The sequence below is a fragment of the Podarcis vaucheri genome (assembly GCF_965113315.1).
Source record: "Podarcis vaucheri genome assembly, chromosome: Z".
In the NCBI taxonomy this organism is placed as follows: domain Eukaryota; kingdom Metazoa; phylum Chordata; class Lepidosauria; order Squamata; family Lacertidae; genus Podarcis; species Podarcis vaucheri.
The window spans coordinates 36,628,159-36,643,998 of record NC_138758.1 but is presented as its reverse complement, the minus strand read 5'-3'; the positions used below and the strand labels follow the sequence as shown (position 1 = coordinate 36,643,998).

At 45.4% G+C, this 15,840-nt stretch overlaps 1 protein-coding gene across 2 annotated transcripts in view; it reads right to left on the bottom strand.

Moving 5' to 3' along the window:
• Nucleotides 1-15,840, bottom strand: part of ABL1 (ABL proto-oncogene 1, non-receptor tyrosine kinase) — a 130,490-nt gene that overhangs the window by 19,298 nt on the left and 95,352 nt on the right. For both annotated transcript variants that reach the window (XM_082207810.1, XM_082207811.1), the window contains exons 5-6: nucleotides 6,573-6,657; nucleotides 5,311-5,488 (exon numbers count right to left, since the gene is read on the bottom strand). In XM_082207810.1, the coding sequence (XP_082063936.1) occupies nucleotides 5,311-5,488; nucleotides 6,573-6,657 (263 nt within the window). The remainder of the gene's footprint in view (nucleotides 1-5,310; nucleotides 5,489-6,572; nucleotides 6,658-15,840) is intronic.

The following is a 15,840-nucleotide window of genomic DNA, read 5'->3' as shown; positions in this document are numbered from 1 at the left end:
ACACACAAGAGAGAATGGAGGAATTGTTTCCATGCAAATTTTCAACTCCTTCATAAAACAATGGAAAAGAGTTCACCTCAAAAAGTATACCATAGAGCTGGAAGTTTCAGAAAACAGAACCAAAATAACCAAAAGGGTAGAGTGACTCCTCTATGAAGAAAGGTTGCAGTGTTGGAAGCTTTTTAGTTTAGAGAAAAGGCAAGGAAGAGGTGACATGATGGAAGCTTATTAAATTATGTGTGGCGTTGAGACTATGGGTAGAGGGTCCTAATACTTGGACTCATGGTCATCCAATGAAGCTGAATGTTGGTAGATTCAGGACATTTAAAAGAAAGTCATTCTCTGTGCAGCATGTATTTGACTGTGGAACTCAGTGCCACAAGAGGGGATTACCGTATATCCATCAACTTAGATGGCTTTAAAGCAGACAAAACCAAGGAGGAGGATAAGGCTATCAAGGGTTACTAGCCATAACAACTCTGTCTCCAAAGTCAGAGGCAGCAATGGTTCTGAATACCAGTTGCTGGAAACCACAGGAGGGGAAAGCTGCTCTTGTGCTTAGGTCCTGCTTGAAGGTCTACCACTAGGGTATCTGGGTGGCTACTGTGAAAACAGGATGCTGGATTAGATGGGCCATTGGCCTGATCCAGCACGGCTCTTCATATGTTCGATGAGGCTGAATAAATTGTTTCCACCCAACGCCACGCTAAATTGGAAATCAATCCAACTGTGCAACTCTTTCCCTACGTGAAAGATACATGAACCACTTTCCCAGTGACTTGTGAACTTTGCAAAGTCACTGGCAGAACCACAGAAGAGCTCCTTGTTCAATGAGAGAGCGCCATACTGAAAGGGCACATTAATTTGTCACACACCGTTGCCGATATGTCCTGTTCTCGTCAGCGAGAATGCCGTCAACACAGCACATAAAGGGGAGAAAAGCACCTTGTCATTAGCGACCGTCATTTCCCGCCGACTCCAGTCATTCAGTGAGGTCACCAACATGCATCTGAAATCCATTGAGGAGGACAGCGACAGCACCCCCCTGAAGGGACTGGGAGTCTGTGGGGGTGATCCGTTTGCAAAGAAGAGAAGAGAACAGGAAGCAAGACACTTTTCCCGTCTGCTCCTGTGATCTGGGGTCACTGACAGTGCAGAACAAAGTGCCCAAGAGTGCAGAAGGAATAAGACAGAGTGATACTTGAATTTTTTTCTTCCTCTAAAAAAAGAAGAAGAAAAGTTCCCTTTGCAGGAAAGGTTGGAGATGAGGATCCCAGCATGGAGCAAACTGAACCAGTAAGCATTAGGCTGGGAGGGGGAGAGTCTGTGTTTGGAGTGGGGAGTGATTGGATAAGGTTGGTGGGAGACACTTTGAGCTCTAAATGTTGTTGGACTACAACTCCAATAATCTGCAGCCAGATTCTTTGGCTGTGATTCCTGCATTGAGGGATTGGACTAGATTGCCCTTTGAGTCCCTTCCAATTCTACAATTCTATGAGACACTGGTGGTGCCATTATCAGAGATGGAGGTGCCTGAATGAGCCTTTAGATACAGCAGAAGAAAAGCTTGTGTATTAGGGATAAACAGTCAGCATTTCAGTGTGGGATCATCAGGCTTGTTACAGGGGAAGCAAGTGGGCAACTTTTGGTGGGCATGCTAATTGTGTAGGAAAGATCACCACTCTGATGAAATGCAGGTGACCTCAACATGTGTGTGTGTGTGTGTGTGTGTGTGTGTGTGTGAGAGAGAGAGAGAGAGAGAGAGAGAGAGAGAGAGAGCCAGCAGAGTGTAGTGCTGCACGTCCTCAAGTTCTCTCTCTTAACCAACACAAAGGTGAGGCAAAAAGGGCTCCTGATCCAGGCACAACCTGGTAAGTCATGCTAAACAGACATAAAGGCCAAGTGTGGTGTAGTGGTTAGCGCTGGACTGGGATCTGAGAGACCAAAGTTCGAATCCCCACTCAGCCATGAAGCTCACTGGGTGACCTTGGGGCCAGGCACTCATTCTCACAGTGTTGTTGTGATTAAACGAGGAGAGGGAGAACCATGTGGGCCCCCTTGAACTCCTGGAAAAAAGGGGGGATGTAAATTCAATCAATCAATCAATCAATCAATCAATCAATATAGTGTCTGAGATAGTTGGGGGTGGGGAGCAGTAGTGCCATGATGGTAGGCATTAAGTCCAGGATCCACTTACTACAATAAATAGCATACATGCACGAACACACCCAAAATAACAAGGCTGGCTCATCACACATTGAAATAAGTGGAATAATGTACACTGACATCTAAAAAATTTAAAAGGGAAAGGTTGTACCTTGGAAACAGAGCATCTGCTTTGCATGCAGAAGGTCTCAGCTTCAACCCTAGTGGTTTCTCCAAGTAGGGCTGGGAAAGACTCCCTGCCTGAAACACTGGAGAGTTGCTGCCAGTCAGTATAGGCAATAAAGGAAAGCTGTCTGTGGACAAACGCCGGCTCCCTCGGCCTGAAAAGAAAGATGAGCACTACACCCTATAGTCTCCTTTGGCTTGGCTTAACCATCCAGGGATCCTTTATCTTTACCTTATGGGTAATATTGAGCTAGATAGGAGTCTCTCCCACCTGAAGATGCCATTGGGGGTTGAACCTGGGACCTTCTGAATGCACAACAATTGCTCTACCTCTTCCCCAAATGGAAGGGCCTCTCATGCATTATTTGCTATAAATACTACCCTTTATTGTGAGGTGAATTTAATGACTATGCACTGCAAATGATCTATATTCTAGTCTTTGATTACACATGCACCAAGTTGAAGTTTTCTGAGTGGTTTGGAAGTACTGTAATCATTTTCGAATGTACTGTGGTGGGTGTGGGTGTGCACGTTTCCCTGTGGGGTGGAGAAAGAGAAGTACAAATGTCCCATTTGCAGATTGCCCCCCCTGCCCAGTGACTGGGGTTGTTTCCAGCACGTAAACATTCCTAAGTCATGGAGGAAGCATCCCGGAAAGGAAATAGAGACCTCCCACATGGCACCAAGCTCAGCCCAAGTTCCTTTCAAGACAGACACTGACAATGCCCCCAAAAAGTTGATCAAGTCACCCACCAGCTATTAGATTGCTCAGAGGCCATTTCCCCAGACAAAGAATGTAAAGTGCTAGCAATAATTGCAGCACACTGAAAGGTCAAAATCCTCCAGACAGCAAGAATGGCAAAGATGCTTAATGGAGAGAAGCGGGAGAGGCACACAATCCAGACAATAGCGGGAGGAGAAAGGAATCACTAAAAAGCACAAGATGACAAGGAGAGAGGAGGATGGAAGGTGTGCTGAAAAGGTGGGGGTGGGGGGCGGGGAGAGAGAGAGAGAGACAGAGAAAGAGACTTTCTGAGAACTCCAGTAACTGTAAAGCTGCGAATGATGGTTCGGGGTGGGGAGAGAAAAGGGGTGTCATTATGGGCAATTTACTGGCTCAGGGGAAGGAAGGAAAGAAGGAAGGATGGGGAAGAGCTCATTTTGCACAAAGAGCTGTGGTGATTAGGAAGGAAGGTTTCATCATGAGGTTTTATTGTAAAATCACAGAGGAGGTAGAAACACTGGTACACCACATCAGGACTGAGAAAGACTGAAAGGCAGGAGTGATGGAAGGGACAAGGGCATCCTGGGGGTTATGACCACACAGGGGCAAGGAGGTGAGGGTTTTCATTGGCTGCTAGCCACGATGTGTATGTTCTGCCACCACAGTTGGAGGCAGCAATGTTTCTGAATGCCAGCAGCTGGAAACCACAGGGTGTGGGAGAGCTTTTGCACTCAGGTCCTGCTCGTGGGTTTCCCATAATGGGCTTGAGGGTTTCCCAAATGGCCACTGTGAGAACAGGAGGAGGCTGGACTAGATGGGCCACTGGCCTGATCCCATGTTTTTGTCATAGCATTGGGTTATCTAGCCCTCTCTCAATTTTATGATTAAGATATGGGATAGGAGGTACAACAAAAGCAGAAGTAAGCTTCCCTTTGTGCCAAAGGGAGCCCTTGGGGATCAGAAAGCGGTGGCCCGGGCACTGTGTCACCAATTAAAGGCAGGGGCTGCATGCAGTTTAAGCCAGGACCCTCACACACCATCTCAGAATCTATTTGGTCCAGTACTGTAATGCCATTATACTAAAAAGATAGGAAACTGTCTCATGCTGAATCAGACTGTGGGTTTATCTAACAGAGTGTTGTCCACAATGACTGCCCAATGTTCTCCAGGGTTTCAGCCAGGAGTCTCTCTCCAAGTCCCATCTGGAGGTGACAGAAATTGAACCTGGGACCTTCTGCTTGCAAGGCAAGAAATTCCACCACTGAACTATTGTCCTTCCCCTAAGAATTCCAGGGCTCATGGTTGTGCAGAAAGCGCTGGCTTATTTAGGAACACATGAAATTTCCTTATACCGAGTCCAACCATTGCTCCATCTAGCTCAGTATCATTTACAATGTCAGTGGCTTCCCAGGGTTTCAGGCAAAGGTGGATCTGTAACACTCCTGGGGGTGGGGAGAAGAGCTGTGAGAGGATTTTTTTTTTTTTGGGTGGAGGGAAACAGCTGGTACGGGAAGGATTGAAATCTCCCCCACTTTCTCTGCTGCAAAGTGAACTCTTGCTCAGGTTCACATTATACACAGTTGCAGGGTTGAGTGTGCAGCATCTCCACCCCCAAAATAGCTGAACGTCTGGGTTTGCCAGCTGCTAAGCTGTGTAGGGATGCAACATACCCTTGGCAGGAAAAATAATCCAGAAGCAAGACGTGATTCCCCAAGGAGTGCCTGTGTGTTCCAAGACACAGCACACAACATTAATGTGCTACTGTAAAGCTGCAGCACTCTGTCTGTGAAATATTGTATTAACAGCCTCTGTAGCAGGCTAGTGGTGGAAGGGGAGGTGGTTCCATTTTCTTCTGTAAGAACAGAAGCAGAGTCCTGCTGGATCAGGCCAAAGGCTCACACAGTACAACCCTGTCTTCACAGTCGCCAACCAGATGCCCCAGTGGGAAGCTAACAAGCACAGCCTGAGCGCTACCAAACTCTGCCTACTTGTACTTCCCAGCAAACAAGAGCCTTTTACAGTGGAGCTGTTTGATAGCCTTATTTATCCATCATGAATCTGTCTAATCACTCTTTTAAAGCCATCCAAGTTAGTGGCTGTCACTGCCACCATTTTTTAAAGTATGTTTTAACTGCTCTATGATGTTTTTCTTTTTAAATTGTGGATCCATTTACAGCCCTGGGCTCTTTCAACAGGAAACAAACAAGCAAGCAAATCATAGCACTATTCTGAATAGCAGCACAAATTTTTCCTACCTGTGGATGAAATTCTTCTTCTCTAAGTACTCCATAGCAGAGGAGATCTGGGTGGCCATGTAGAGGAGCACAACAGCATTCACCTCCTGCCTGTTGCAGTCCCGCAGGTAATCCAAGAGGTTTCCATATGTCATGAACTCGGTGATGATGTAAAATGGAGGCTCCCGTGTGCATACGCCTATGAAACATTTAAAAATGAACAAATTAGATTTTTAAAAATCCTGCTAAAGAAAGAAAAAAATAATTTATGATTTGCAGTATTAATTCTGGGTTGTATCCATTGTTAGGCCACCTTCACACCATGCATTTAAAGCACCATGATACCACTGCAAACCTCTCCCACAAAGAATTGTGGCTTGTTAAGGGTGCTGAGACCCCTACTGGCCTCCCAAAACTACAGTTCTCAGTGTGGTTTAACAATCAATCCCTTTTCCTAGGGAACCCTTAATTTTCTGAAAGGAGCTCAAGGTGGTGTTTATGATTCTCTCCCCCCCCCTTTCATTTAATGCCCACAACAAACCTGCGAGGTGGGTTAGGCTGAGAAGCAGTGACTAGCCCTACAATTACCCAGTGAGCTTCATGGTTGTGTGGCCATATGAATACTGGTCTCCGTAGTCCTAGACTAACACTAACTACCACACCACACTGGCCAGGAGAGACCTACTGTCTGAAACCCTGATGAGCTGCTGCCAGCCAATGTAGACAATACTTAACTAGATGGACCAAAGGTTTGACTGTGTAAGGCAGCTTCCTATGACTAGGATGGATGATTTTTAAGCTAGAGGTAATGCACTCCTATGAGGAAGGGACCACAGCTCAGTAATAAAGCATCTGATTTGCATGCAAAAGGTCCCAGGGTTCAATTCCCAGCATGGGAAGAGTCTCCCTACCTAAAATCCTGGAGAGATGCTGCAAGTCAGTGTGGACAATACTGAGTTAGATGGTTCAAAGCTCTGACTTGAAATAAAACAGCTTTCTATGGTAAGAGAAGACAAAGTTTCCTCCAGAAGCTGCTTAAAGATGTCTAAGCTTTCTGGCCTTTTATATATTAAATAGAAGTATGAAGATTTAAACACACACAGACGCACAAACCTAACTCAGTTCAACTGAAAAAAAAATTAATTGCCAGCTCCTGCCAGTGAATTGTAATGTCTCTCTGTGAAGCCTTGGTGTGGCTAAGTGGTTTATCTTCTCCTTAATGTCCTGTATTGCTGCGCAAGGCTTTGGTTTGAGTTGCCCTGCTTGGTATTTCTGACACTTACCCAGTAATTGCACCAAGTTTGGATGCTTGATCTCCTTCATTACTGCTGCTTCTTTCAAGAATTCTTCTACCTCCATAGTGTCCTCCTGCAGGAAAAGAGGGAAGGGGAGCACAGGGAGAGAGAGAATGATTTCAGCACATGGTCTAGGTAATGGACTCGCTAGAAATTACAGTACAATAATACAGTGCACGAACAATAATAACCTCCAGTCTCAGGCTGTGGAATATCGATAACCTCAGGTTGCAGAAAATCGATAACCTCTGGTCTCAGGCTCTGGAGCATTGATAAACTCTGGCCTTATGTTGCATAATATTGATAACCTCTGGCCTCAGGCTGCAGAACATCTAAAACCTCTGGCCTCAGGCCTGCCCCTCAGTGCAGCAATGGGCTGTATCCAATCCTTGTCTGTGCATGGATTTACTTTTGCACAACTCTTATGTCATGGTCTGGATGGACACAGAGGAATAGTGGGAGGAACCAGCTGGGGAACCCCCAAGGAAAGAAGGCTTAGATCCCAGGAAGTGGTCAGAGGGAGAAGCCTGCAAAGAAGAGGTGTCGTAATCTGAAGAGGTAACCGGGCTTAGTGAGCTGGGAGTATTTGTGGCAGAGAGAAGTTAAGAATCAGAAGCTGAATCTGGCAAGTGCAGAGACGAGTCAGGCTGGTGAAAAGTCATGGGTGTCTCCCCCTACTGCTGTGACATGCTCACCTCCCCCCCCCCAATCTTCCAGAACAAGGAGAGGTATGAAAAGAGAGGAGAGATTGGCTGTATGCAGGCGCAGTATCTGATTGCTTGGAAATAGCTCTGGAGAGAAGGAGACATAGATAGCTGTGGGGAGGTGGGGACCTTCAGTCTCAGCAACTGATTCCATGGAATAAGACCCACCAGAAATTAATCACTGCGCTCATTAGGCTTGACACTCCACAATGTCTGTGGAGATCATGTTTTTGTTAACAAAGAGTTAACTCCAACTTTGGACTGTACGATTACTGACCAGCATGCACTGGGACACTGTACTTTCCATCTCTCTCTTCCTCACAACTGTCCCTTAAATCTGGGGGTTTCTCCAATCCTCAGGAGCCAGTTTGGGGAGGGTGCAGGGCATGCACGGGGTGGACAAGGGGGGAGGAGTTCCATTGCGTGAGTGCAAATCTTTGCTGATGGAACAAGTGCATTGGATACCACCCTATATTTTGCTTGAAGCTTTTTTATTTTATATTTTGCTGGTATTGGGTTACTGAAGTTCCAGGAGACAATTTTATTCCCTATATCCAGATTAAACTCTCCCTTTATTTGTTTTGAAAAGGCCACGCAGGTACCATTCAGAGAATGGCTGAGCAATGTAGAAATCGATGCAACTTCAGAAACCGTCACCTTCCTCTGAAATATCAGAGGGGCTAATTTACATGCTGAGCCAGGGGTGGTGGTGGCTGGGTTAACTGGAATTTGGAGTAAGTCAAGAATCAATCTGTGGGCTCCTGGCTGATCCGCTGTGGGGAACCGCAAGTCCAGAGGCCAAATATGGCCCCCAGGCCTCTCTATCGGGCCCTCAGGACTTGCTTCAGGCCACACCTGAATGTGGAGGGTCTGTTAACCTATTAAGCTGCCAACAGACCTCCCCAATGAATTTGTTTAGTCAGTGTTCAAAGCCATCAAAACTAGTTTCCATCAGCACACCTTGATGAGTTAATGAAGTATTATATAAAAAGACACACTTTTGCCTGTCCAGATCTACTGACAAACAACTTCCCCAGGTGACCCCAAGTTTTAATATCATGGAGGAAAAAGGATCCCCTTCCTTGTTCTATTTCCATGGAATTATGCATCACAGATAAATTCCATAAACTGCTGCCGTCCCCACATTAATAATCTTTTCCCTCCTTGCTTCCTGCATCTTGTGTGAGACATGACACTTAAGGCTTGATTAGGTAATCAATATTCGCAGAGGGAAGATGTATCAGTAGCTAAAAAAGTTCAGAGGCATATACCAGAGTGGAGAAATCTCTGGTCCTCTAGATTCCAGCTCCCATCATCCCTCCAGATGTCACTGGACTCCTGTTCCAACCATCCTTCCAGACATCAGTGGACTTCAACTCCCATCATCCCCTACCATGATGGTTACTGAACCTCATGGGAGTTGAGAGGGTGACATGGGGGGGGGGTCAACAAGTTCACTGTTCCTGTCACATATAATCTACAAATACAAAATGAGGAAAACCCAGTGTGGTGTAGTGGTTAGAGTGTAAGACTAGGAATTGGGAAACCAGGATTTCAATCTCCCACTCGACCATGAAGTTCTCTGGATGACCACTTGCCAGTCATCATCTCCCAACCACAAAGGGCTGTTGTGGAGATTAAGTGTGGAGAACTACATACACTGCCTTCCTGATCTGGAGATGCTTTAAAAAGTATTAAGAAGTATTAAGAGGGGCTTCATTGGCTTCAACCAAAATTCCATCTAGTTCAGTATCCGATTCGCTCCCCAATTGCTTGTCTCCAGCCACTAAAACTCAGTGGCACATTGCCTCTCTGGAAACCGTGGCTAACAGCACAAGCAGAATTCTTTAGCTGTGATTCCTGCATTGAAGGGGTCCGATTCCAACTATACAAGTCCAGAAGAGCTTCTGCCACAGAATTCTGCCCCCCTCAGAGTTTGCAATGGAACCCGAACGATGGAGAGAAAGTTTTGCATTTTAAAAGCCACTGCCTCTCTCTTTTTCCCCGCAGTGTCTTCCACCGCCACAGTTAAAATTGCATTATGATGTTATTAGCAGAAAGCCATCTCGGCTTGGCCTCACTCTGGAGTGAAGAAGGTACGGTTCCTGCTCAGCGGGGCGTAGAGTCCAAGATAAACAGAAGCTTGGGTGGCCAGAAGGTCATTTACAAAGCACGGCTGGGAGAAGGCTGTGCCCTTACAGACAATGCTGTTCTCTGTCCCTGGGCTTCTTTCTTTCTGGGCAGGAAAACAAAACATTGATGGGGGATAAGGCAGAAAACGGCAGAAGGGGATACTGGGAGGTGGGAAAATGGCACAGAGGCAGCACCAATGTGAAACGTAAAAGAAACCTTGGGATTTCAGATGCTAGGAAAAGGGGAGATCCAGCCCAATGCCACCTGCTTGCTGGAATTTCTCCTGCATAGGGGCTAGTAAAATGAATGAGAGCTACACTAGATTGTGGCCTCCACTTTTTTCAATGGGGCTTGCACAGATTAATTTTTTGGTTGTTGTCATTTAGTTGTTTAGTCGTGTCCGACTCTTTGTGACCCCATGGACCAGAGCAAGCCAGGCACTCCTGTCTTCCACTGCCTCCCGCAGTTTGGTCAAACTCATGCTGGTAGCTTCGAGAATTTTTTTGGTACATCCCTGCATTTATACCTCACCTTCTTCCCCAAAGAGCTTAGGGTGGTGTACATAGTCGTCCCCGTCCCCCCCCCCCCATTTAATCCCCACGACCACGTGAGGAAAGTTAGGCTGAGAGACAGTGACTGGCCCAAGGTCACACCCAGTGTGCTTCATGGCCAAGTGGGTGATTTGAACCCTGGTCTCCCAAGTCCTAGTCTGGTACTCTAATCACCACACTGTACCAACTCTAATTTGGTGTGAGAGTTTTTCCTGCTAGAGGTGCTTGAATGTATCTGGCCAGCCCTGAGGACTAAAGATGTTCCTGTTCCCAGCTGCTAGGAATCACAAGTGGGGAGAGTGCTACCATTGCACTCAGGTCCCAGTTACAGGCTTCTGTTCGAGGTATCTGGTTGATCACTGTGAGGACAGTATGCTGTACTAGATGAGCCTTTGGAACGATTCAGCTGGCAGGCCCGTCTTATGTTCTTAAAATCTGGCTCAGTGCTCATTTTGCTGTTCGGCATTTTTACCCCATCCATGTATTTGCTTCCAATTAGTTTGACTGGCAGCTGGCAGGTGACTTCCTCTCCCTAGCCAACAGAAACCGGGCTAATAAAAAGTAAGCAAGGATGATGTCTGAACGGTAAGGCGAAGGGTAAAAAAATAAGTCTGGCTATAAATCACACAGCCGAGAAACCTAGTGGTTAGTGCTGGCTGTGAAGAATCTTAGCTTCTAAACAAGTTTCTTGTCCTCAAGAATCTTCTTCAGAACTCTGGAGACATGTTGGCTAGGCATGCTAAATAAAGGTTCACAATCCAGGTTGGCTTTATAGCCTTTGAGCCTGGGAGTGGTGGTCAAGAGACAGAGTTACCCCATGCTGTGATTTCCTGTCCTTCTACATTCTGTTTACTTAATAAGCCATTTATTTTCTTATAGAGAGAGGGTATGAAAGGAATCTGCATGAGGCTACCGACTGAGAACCTACAGAACAGAGTCCAGCTCTCATGAGCCCTACAATGCAGCTTCTCTTCTAGAGCAGGGCAAATCTATCAATTTTTGTTTCTCCTAGAATCACTCACCTCACCCCTTAGTTTTAAGTTCAGCTCTCCACATTACCATGGCATTTTAAAGTCAAATATTAGCATTTTGCAAGCATTTTTTCCCCTATTACCATCCTCGTTGTCATTACCAGCTGGTCTCACAGTGGGTTGCAACAGCTTACAAGGAATGGGGAACTTCAGGAATGTGGCCCTCCAGCCTTCTCTATCTGGCCCTTAGGACTCTTCCTAGGCCACATCCCTCCTAGTCCTTCCCTAAGTGCTTCTGCTTGTCCAGAATATGCTCTTGAATTGCAATGATGCCTAGAGACAATGCCCCTGTGACTCTGGACAAATAGAAACAACAGAGCATGTGCTTCTCCAGAGTCTTTACTATAGAGACATTCGTACTAGCCTCATCTTACCATTACTGCATAAGTACCCAGGGCACACAGGACAATTTTATACTTCCCTGCTGCTTTCAGATACCAACCCTGCTACAACATACGTTGCCAGATTCTGCACAGGAGTGCTCAAAATTCATCGGATGATGACTAGTGCCACAAACTAGATATAATGAGCACTCGTGCTCTATAGACTGCTCTATAGACTGATAGCTATAGTCTTATACAGGGGTACCTCGGGTTACTTACGCTTCAAGTTACATAAGCTTCAGGTTACAGACTCTGCTAACCCATAAATATTACCTTGGGTTAAGAACTTTGCTTCAGGATGAGAACAGAAATTGTGCTCCAGCGGCGTGGCAGCAGCGGGAGGCCCCATTAGCTAAAGTGGTGCTTCAGGTTAAGAACAGTTTCAGGTTAAGAACAGACCTCCAGAATGAATTAAGTATGTAACCAGAGATACCACTGTATATACTAACCTTTTACGCTCTTCCACTCCTGTCTAATGTTCTTAATCCTTCTTTTAGACTCTCTTAGCTTCTTCTGGATCCTTATAGACTTTTATATATACTTTCTGTCTTAACTCCTTTTAGTTTTTTTTAAAAAAATTAAAGATTTTAAATGATTACCGTATTTTTCCATCTATAAGACACCCCCATGTATAAGACGCCCCCTATTTTGGGGGACTCTGATTTAAGAAAATGGGGGGAGATACTATCCGTGTATAAGACAAACCCAGATTTTGAACATTATTTTAGAATTTAAAAAATTGTCTTATACACAGAAAAGTACGGTATATCCCTCCCTCCTTATGCTGGTCTACGACTGTAATAAAGATTTGTTGTTGTTGTTGCAATGATGCCTTTTGCTTGCCTTGATGGAAGATGGAGAGACGGGTGGGTTTTTTTCCATGGCTGGATTATTATATTTATGTATTATTATTACAGTGGCACCTCGGGTTACAGACGCTTCAGGTTACAGACTCCACTAACCCAGAAATAGTACCTCGGGTTAAGAACTTTGCTTCAGGATGAGAACAGAAATCATGCAGTGGTGGCGCAGTGGCAGCAGGAGGCCCCATTAGCTAAAGTGGTACCTCAGGTTAAGAACAGTTTCAGATTAAGAACAGACCTCCAGAACAAATTAAGTTCTTAACCCAAGGTACCACTGTATTATTATTATTATTATTATTATTATTATTATTATTATTATTACCTGTGCCTCACTAGCAGGTCCCAACAATTTATAATTCAGAACACTTAAAACAGATTACAACCACAGGAATGGGGTGGGCCCTGAAAACACACATCTCAGGTGTCAAAAAGTCAGGGTAAATAGGTGCTTCAGAAAGCTGTATAATGGAGGTGCTAGATGCACCACTATGGGGAGGAAATTCCACAACTTAGGGACTATTACAAGGGAATGTCCTCCCCTGGGCTGCCACCCTCCCCCAAATTTCTGAGGGAGGTGAAACTATAAAAAGCCCCTCCCCCCACTGATCTTAACACTGTAAGAAAGGAGGCAATATCTCAGATATTTGGGACCCGAGTCATATATTAAGTTTTAAATGCTATTTTCACTCATGTATACATTGTTAGGCACACTTTGCCCAAATATACACACTTTTGTAAACATTTTGTAAACATTACCTTTCTGGAGAACCACACTGAAAATTTCAGAGAAGTGCAAATTCAGGAAAAAAACCTTGCACCTGGTTTTGTTCATGGTTCCAGAAAGTGCAAATTAAAATGCAAACTGAATTGAGTTTCTCCTCCATCCTTATTCCCTTTCACCCTATGCTGTGGAATTCTGACTTCCTGGTTTGTTTGTTTGTTTGTTTGTTTGTTTGTTTGTTTCATTTATGCTGGTGAACATGGTTCTCCCCCTCCTTGCTTAATCCCCGCAAGAACCCTGTGAGGAGGGCTAGGGTGAGAGGAAGTGACTGGCCCAGGGTCACTCAGTGAGTTTCATGGCCAAGTGGGGATTTGAACACTGGTCTCTCCCAGGTCCTAGTCAAAGATGCTAACCACTACACCACACTGCCTCTGCTTCTATGATGCAATGAAAAACCTCTTCCAGAATCTCTGTCTTAGCTCCTTGATGTACACCTCATTTTCCTCCTCTTCCAGGAAGACCACAGCATGCATGAAATATCAGGGGAAGCCTGACAGTAGCAATAATTTGTTTGTAAGCCTATTGGGCATGAAAAGATTCCAGGCTGACTGATCTTCAGCCTCCCACAAGGCTGGGGCTGGAAAGAGGCTGTGGCCAACGTCAGCTGCAGGATGGATGTCTCAAACGTGACCTTCCAGAGGCACCCAGGTGGGTCAAGCTGCTGGATTCAATCACATCACATCATCAGAGGAAATGGAGCAAGCGCCTGGCCAGATCTGTAGGACCACATAAAGCCCGGGGGGGGGGGGAGAAATCAAGCTCTTGTGTGCTAAAACAATGGAGAGGCCTGGGATGATTTGCTTGTCTTGATGCAGGCAACAAAAGCTCTGCAAAAGGGGAATGGTTGTGGGGCAAAATGTTCTGCAACCTGAGGCCAGAGGTTTTCAGTGTTTTCAGGTTGCAGAATATCAATAACCTCTGGCCACAGACTGCGGTACATTGTAAACCTTTGGCCTCAAATCCTTGATCATCTTGGATGCCCTTCTCTGCACGTGTTCTAAGCTTGTCATTATCCTTCTTAAATTGTGGCACCCAGAACTGGACACATTACTCCAGGTGGGGTCTGACCAAAGCAGAATAAAGTTATTCTATTACTTCCCTTGATCTGGATACATCTCTTGATGCAGCCTAAAATAGCATTAGCTTTTTATGCTGCTGCATCACACCATTAACTCATGTTAAGCTTGTGATCCACTAAGACCCCTAGGTCCTTTTTACATGTACTACTAGTAAGCCAGGTGTCCGCTGTCTTACAATTGATGGATCTTCCTGCCAGCCCAGAAGCTGACATTTGTTCCTACTGAAATTAATTTCTCTAGTTTGGAGCCACTTCTCGAATCAGTTAAAGTAATCTTGAATCCTGATTCTTTCTTCAGTGGCACTGCCTACCCCTCCCAGCTTGGTGTCATCTGCAAATTAGATGAACACCCCCTCAATTCCTTCCTCCGAGTCATTTATAAAGAGGTTGAACAACAATGGACCCAGGACAGAACCCTGTGACACCCCACTTGTCACTTTTGTCCAGGATGATGAGGAACCATGAGTGAATACTCTTTGGATTTGGTCAGTCAACCAGCTAAAAATCCACCTAACATTTATCTCATCAAGTCCACATTTTATCAGCTTCTTCACAGGAATATCAGGGAGGACTTTGTCAAACGCCTTACTGAAATCAAGATAACTACAACTTGCATGCAGAAGATCCAGGTTTAATCTCTGGCACCCCCCCTTAAATTCCTTCTATTAATAACCATAAGAACTGGAATCTTACTTTACTTTGAAGAGAAGAGGAATATCAAAGGCTTAAAGCTCAGGCCTTGCATTCAGAAGGTCCCAGCAACCAGTGTCTGAGCACAGGAGCACTCTCCCCTTCTGAGGCTGAAATGACCATGGGGCCACAGAGATGAAGAAGTCTGAGTTGCTGTATCAATTTGAAAACAACCCAAGCCAAATCTCTGGGTGTAGGCTGGCGGTTTCAATCAATTGTAGGCAAGTCCTAAAGGCTGAAATGCAATCTCAGAAGTTGGGGAAACTTTTGCAAAGTCAGAGAAGTTAGGTTCTAAATTGAGGATTGTCAGAAGGAGGTTCCCTTCCATTCTGCTCCGGGCAAATCAGGTTGTCAAATATCCTTGATCTTGATCTCTCTCTTTCTCTCTTGCCAAATGCAATGTGCTAATTGAAGTCTTACTTAATGGCCCTATGGAGCTCAACATTACTGAAGCACTGGACGGGGTCCCCCCAGCCCTCGTTTTTCCTCTCTGTAGGAACTACTTTGCCAAGACGCACTGAGTCGCTTCCAGCCACTTTGAAGCAGGATAATAAATAGGCTGCAGCAGGAATAATTCATCATGAGCGACGTCCGTTGAAACTACCAAGGCAGCCTCCTTCCCGTTATTATTTTAAGGTGTCGATCTTCTTTGCTGCGGGGGCAGGCACGGCGAGGGACGGAGGGAAGGGATGCCCAAAGTGCTTTGGAAACTCTTTTCTGGAAGACAAATTATACCTCTCAAGAGTTCTCCCTGCAAAGAGACCGCTAAGGGCCTGTCTCCCCCTGCTGGTGTCTAAAGACAGATATGAGGTGTTTTTTTAAAAAAACAAAAAACCAAAACACCACCCGGCATTCTCCACACCTTTGAAGAAGGAGCCCTAATCCTGCAGTCTAAGACTAGATTGGCGGATTTAAGGAAGGTGGATTAGGAGCCCGCCTTTCAAGTGTGTTTTTAGCCATGCATAATTTCAGGCTCTGCACCTTTTTGGGGAGAGTTTCTCTGAGTGCTCTGATAGCTCTCCCTGCACAGAGAGAAGGGGGG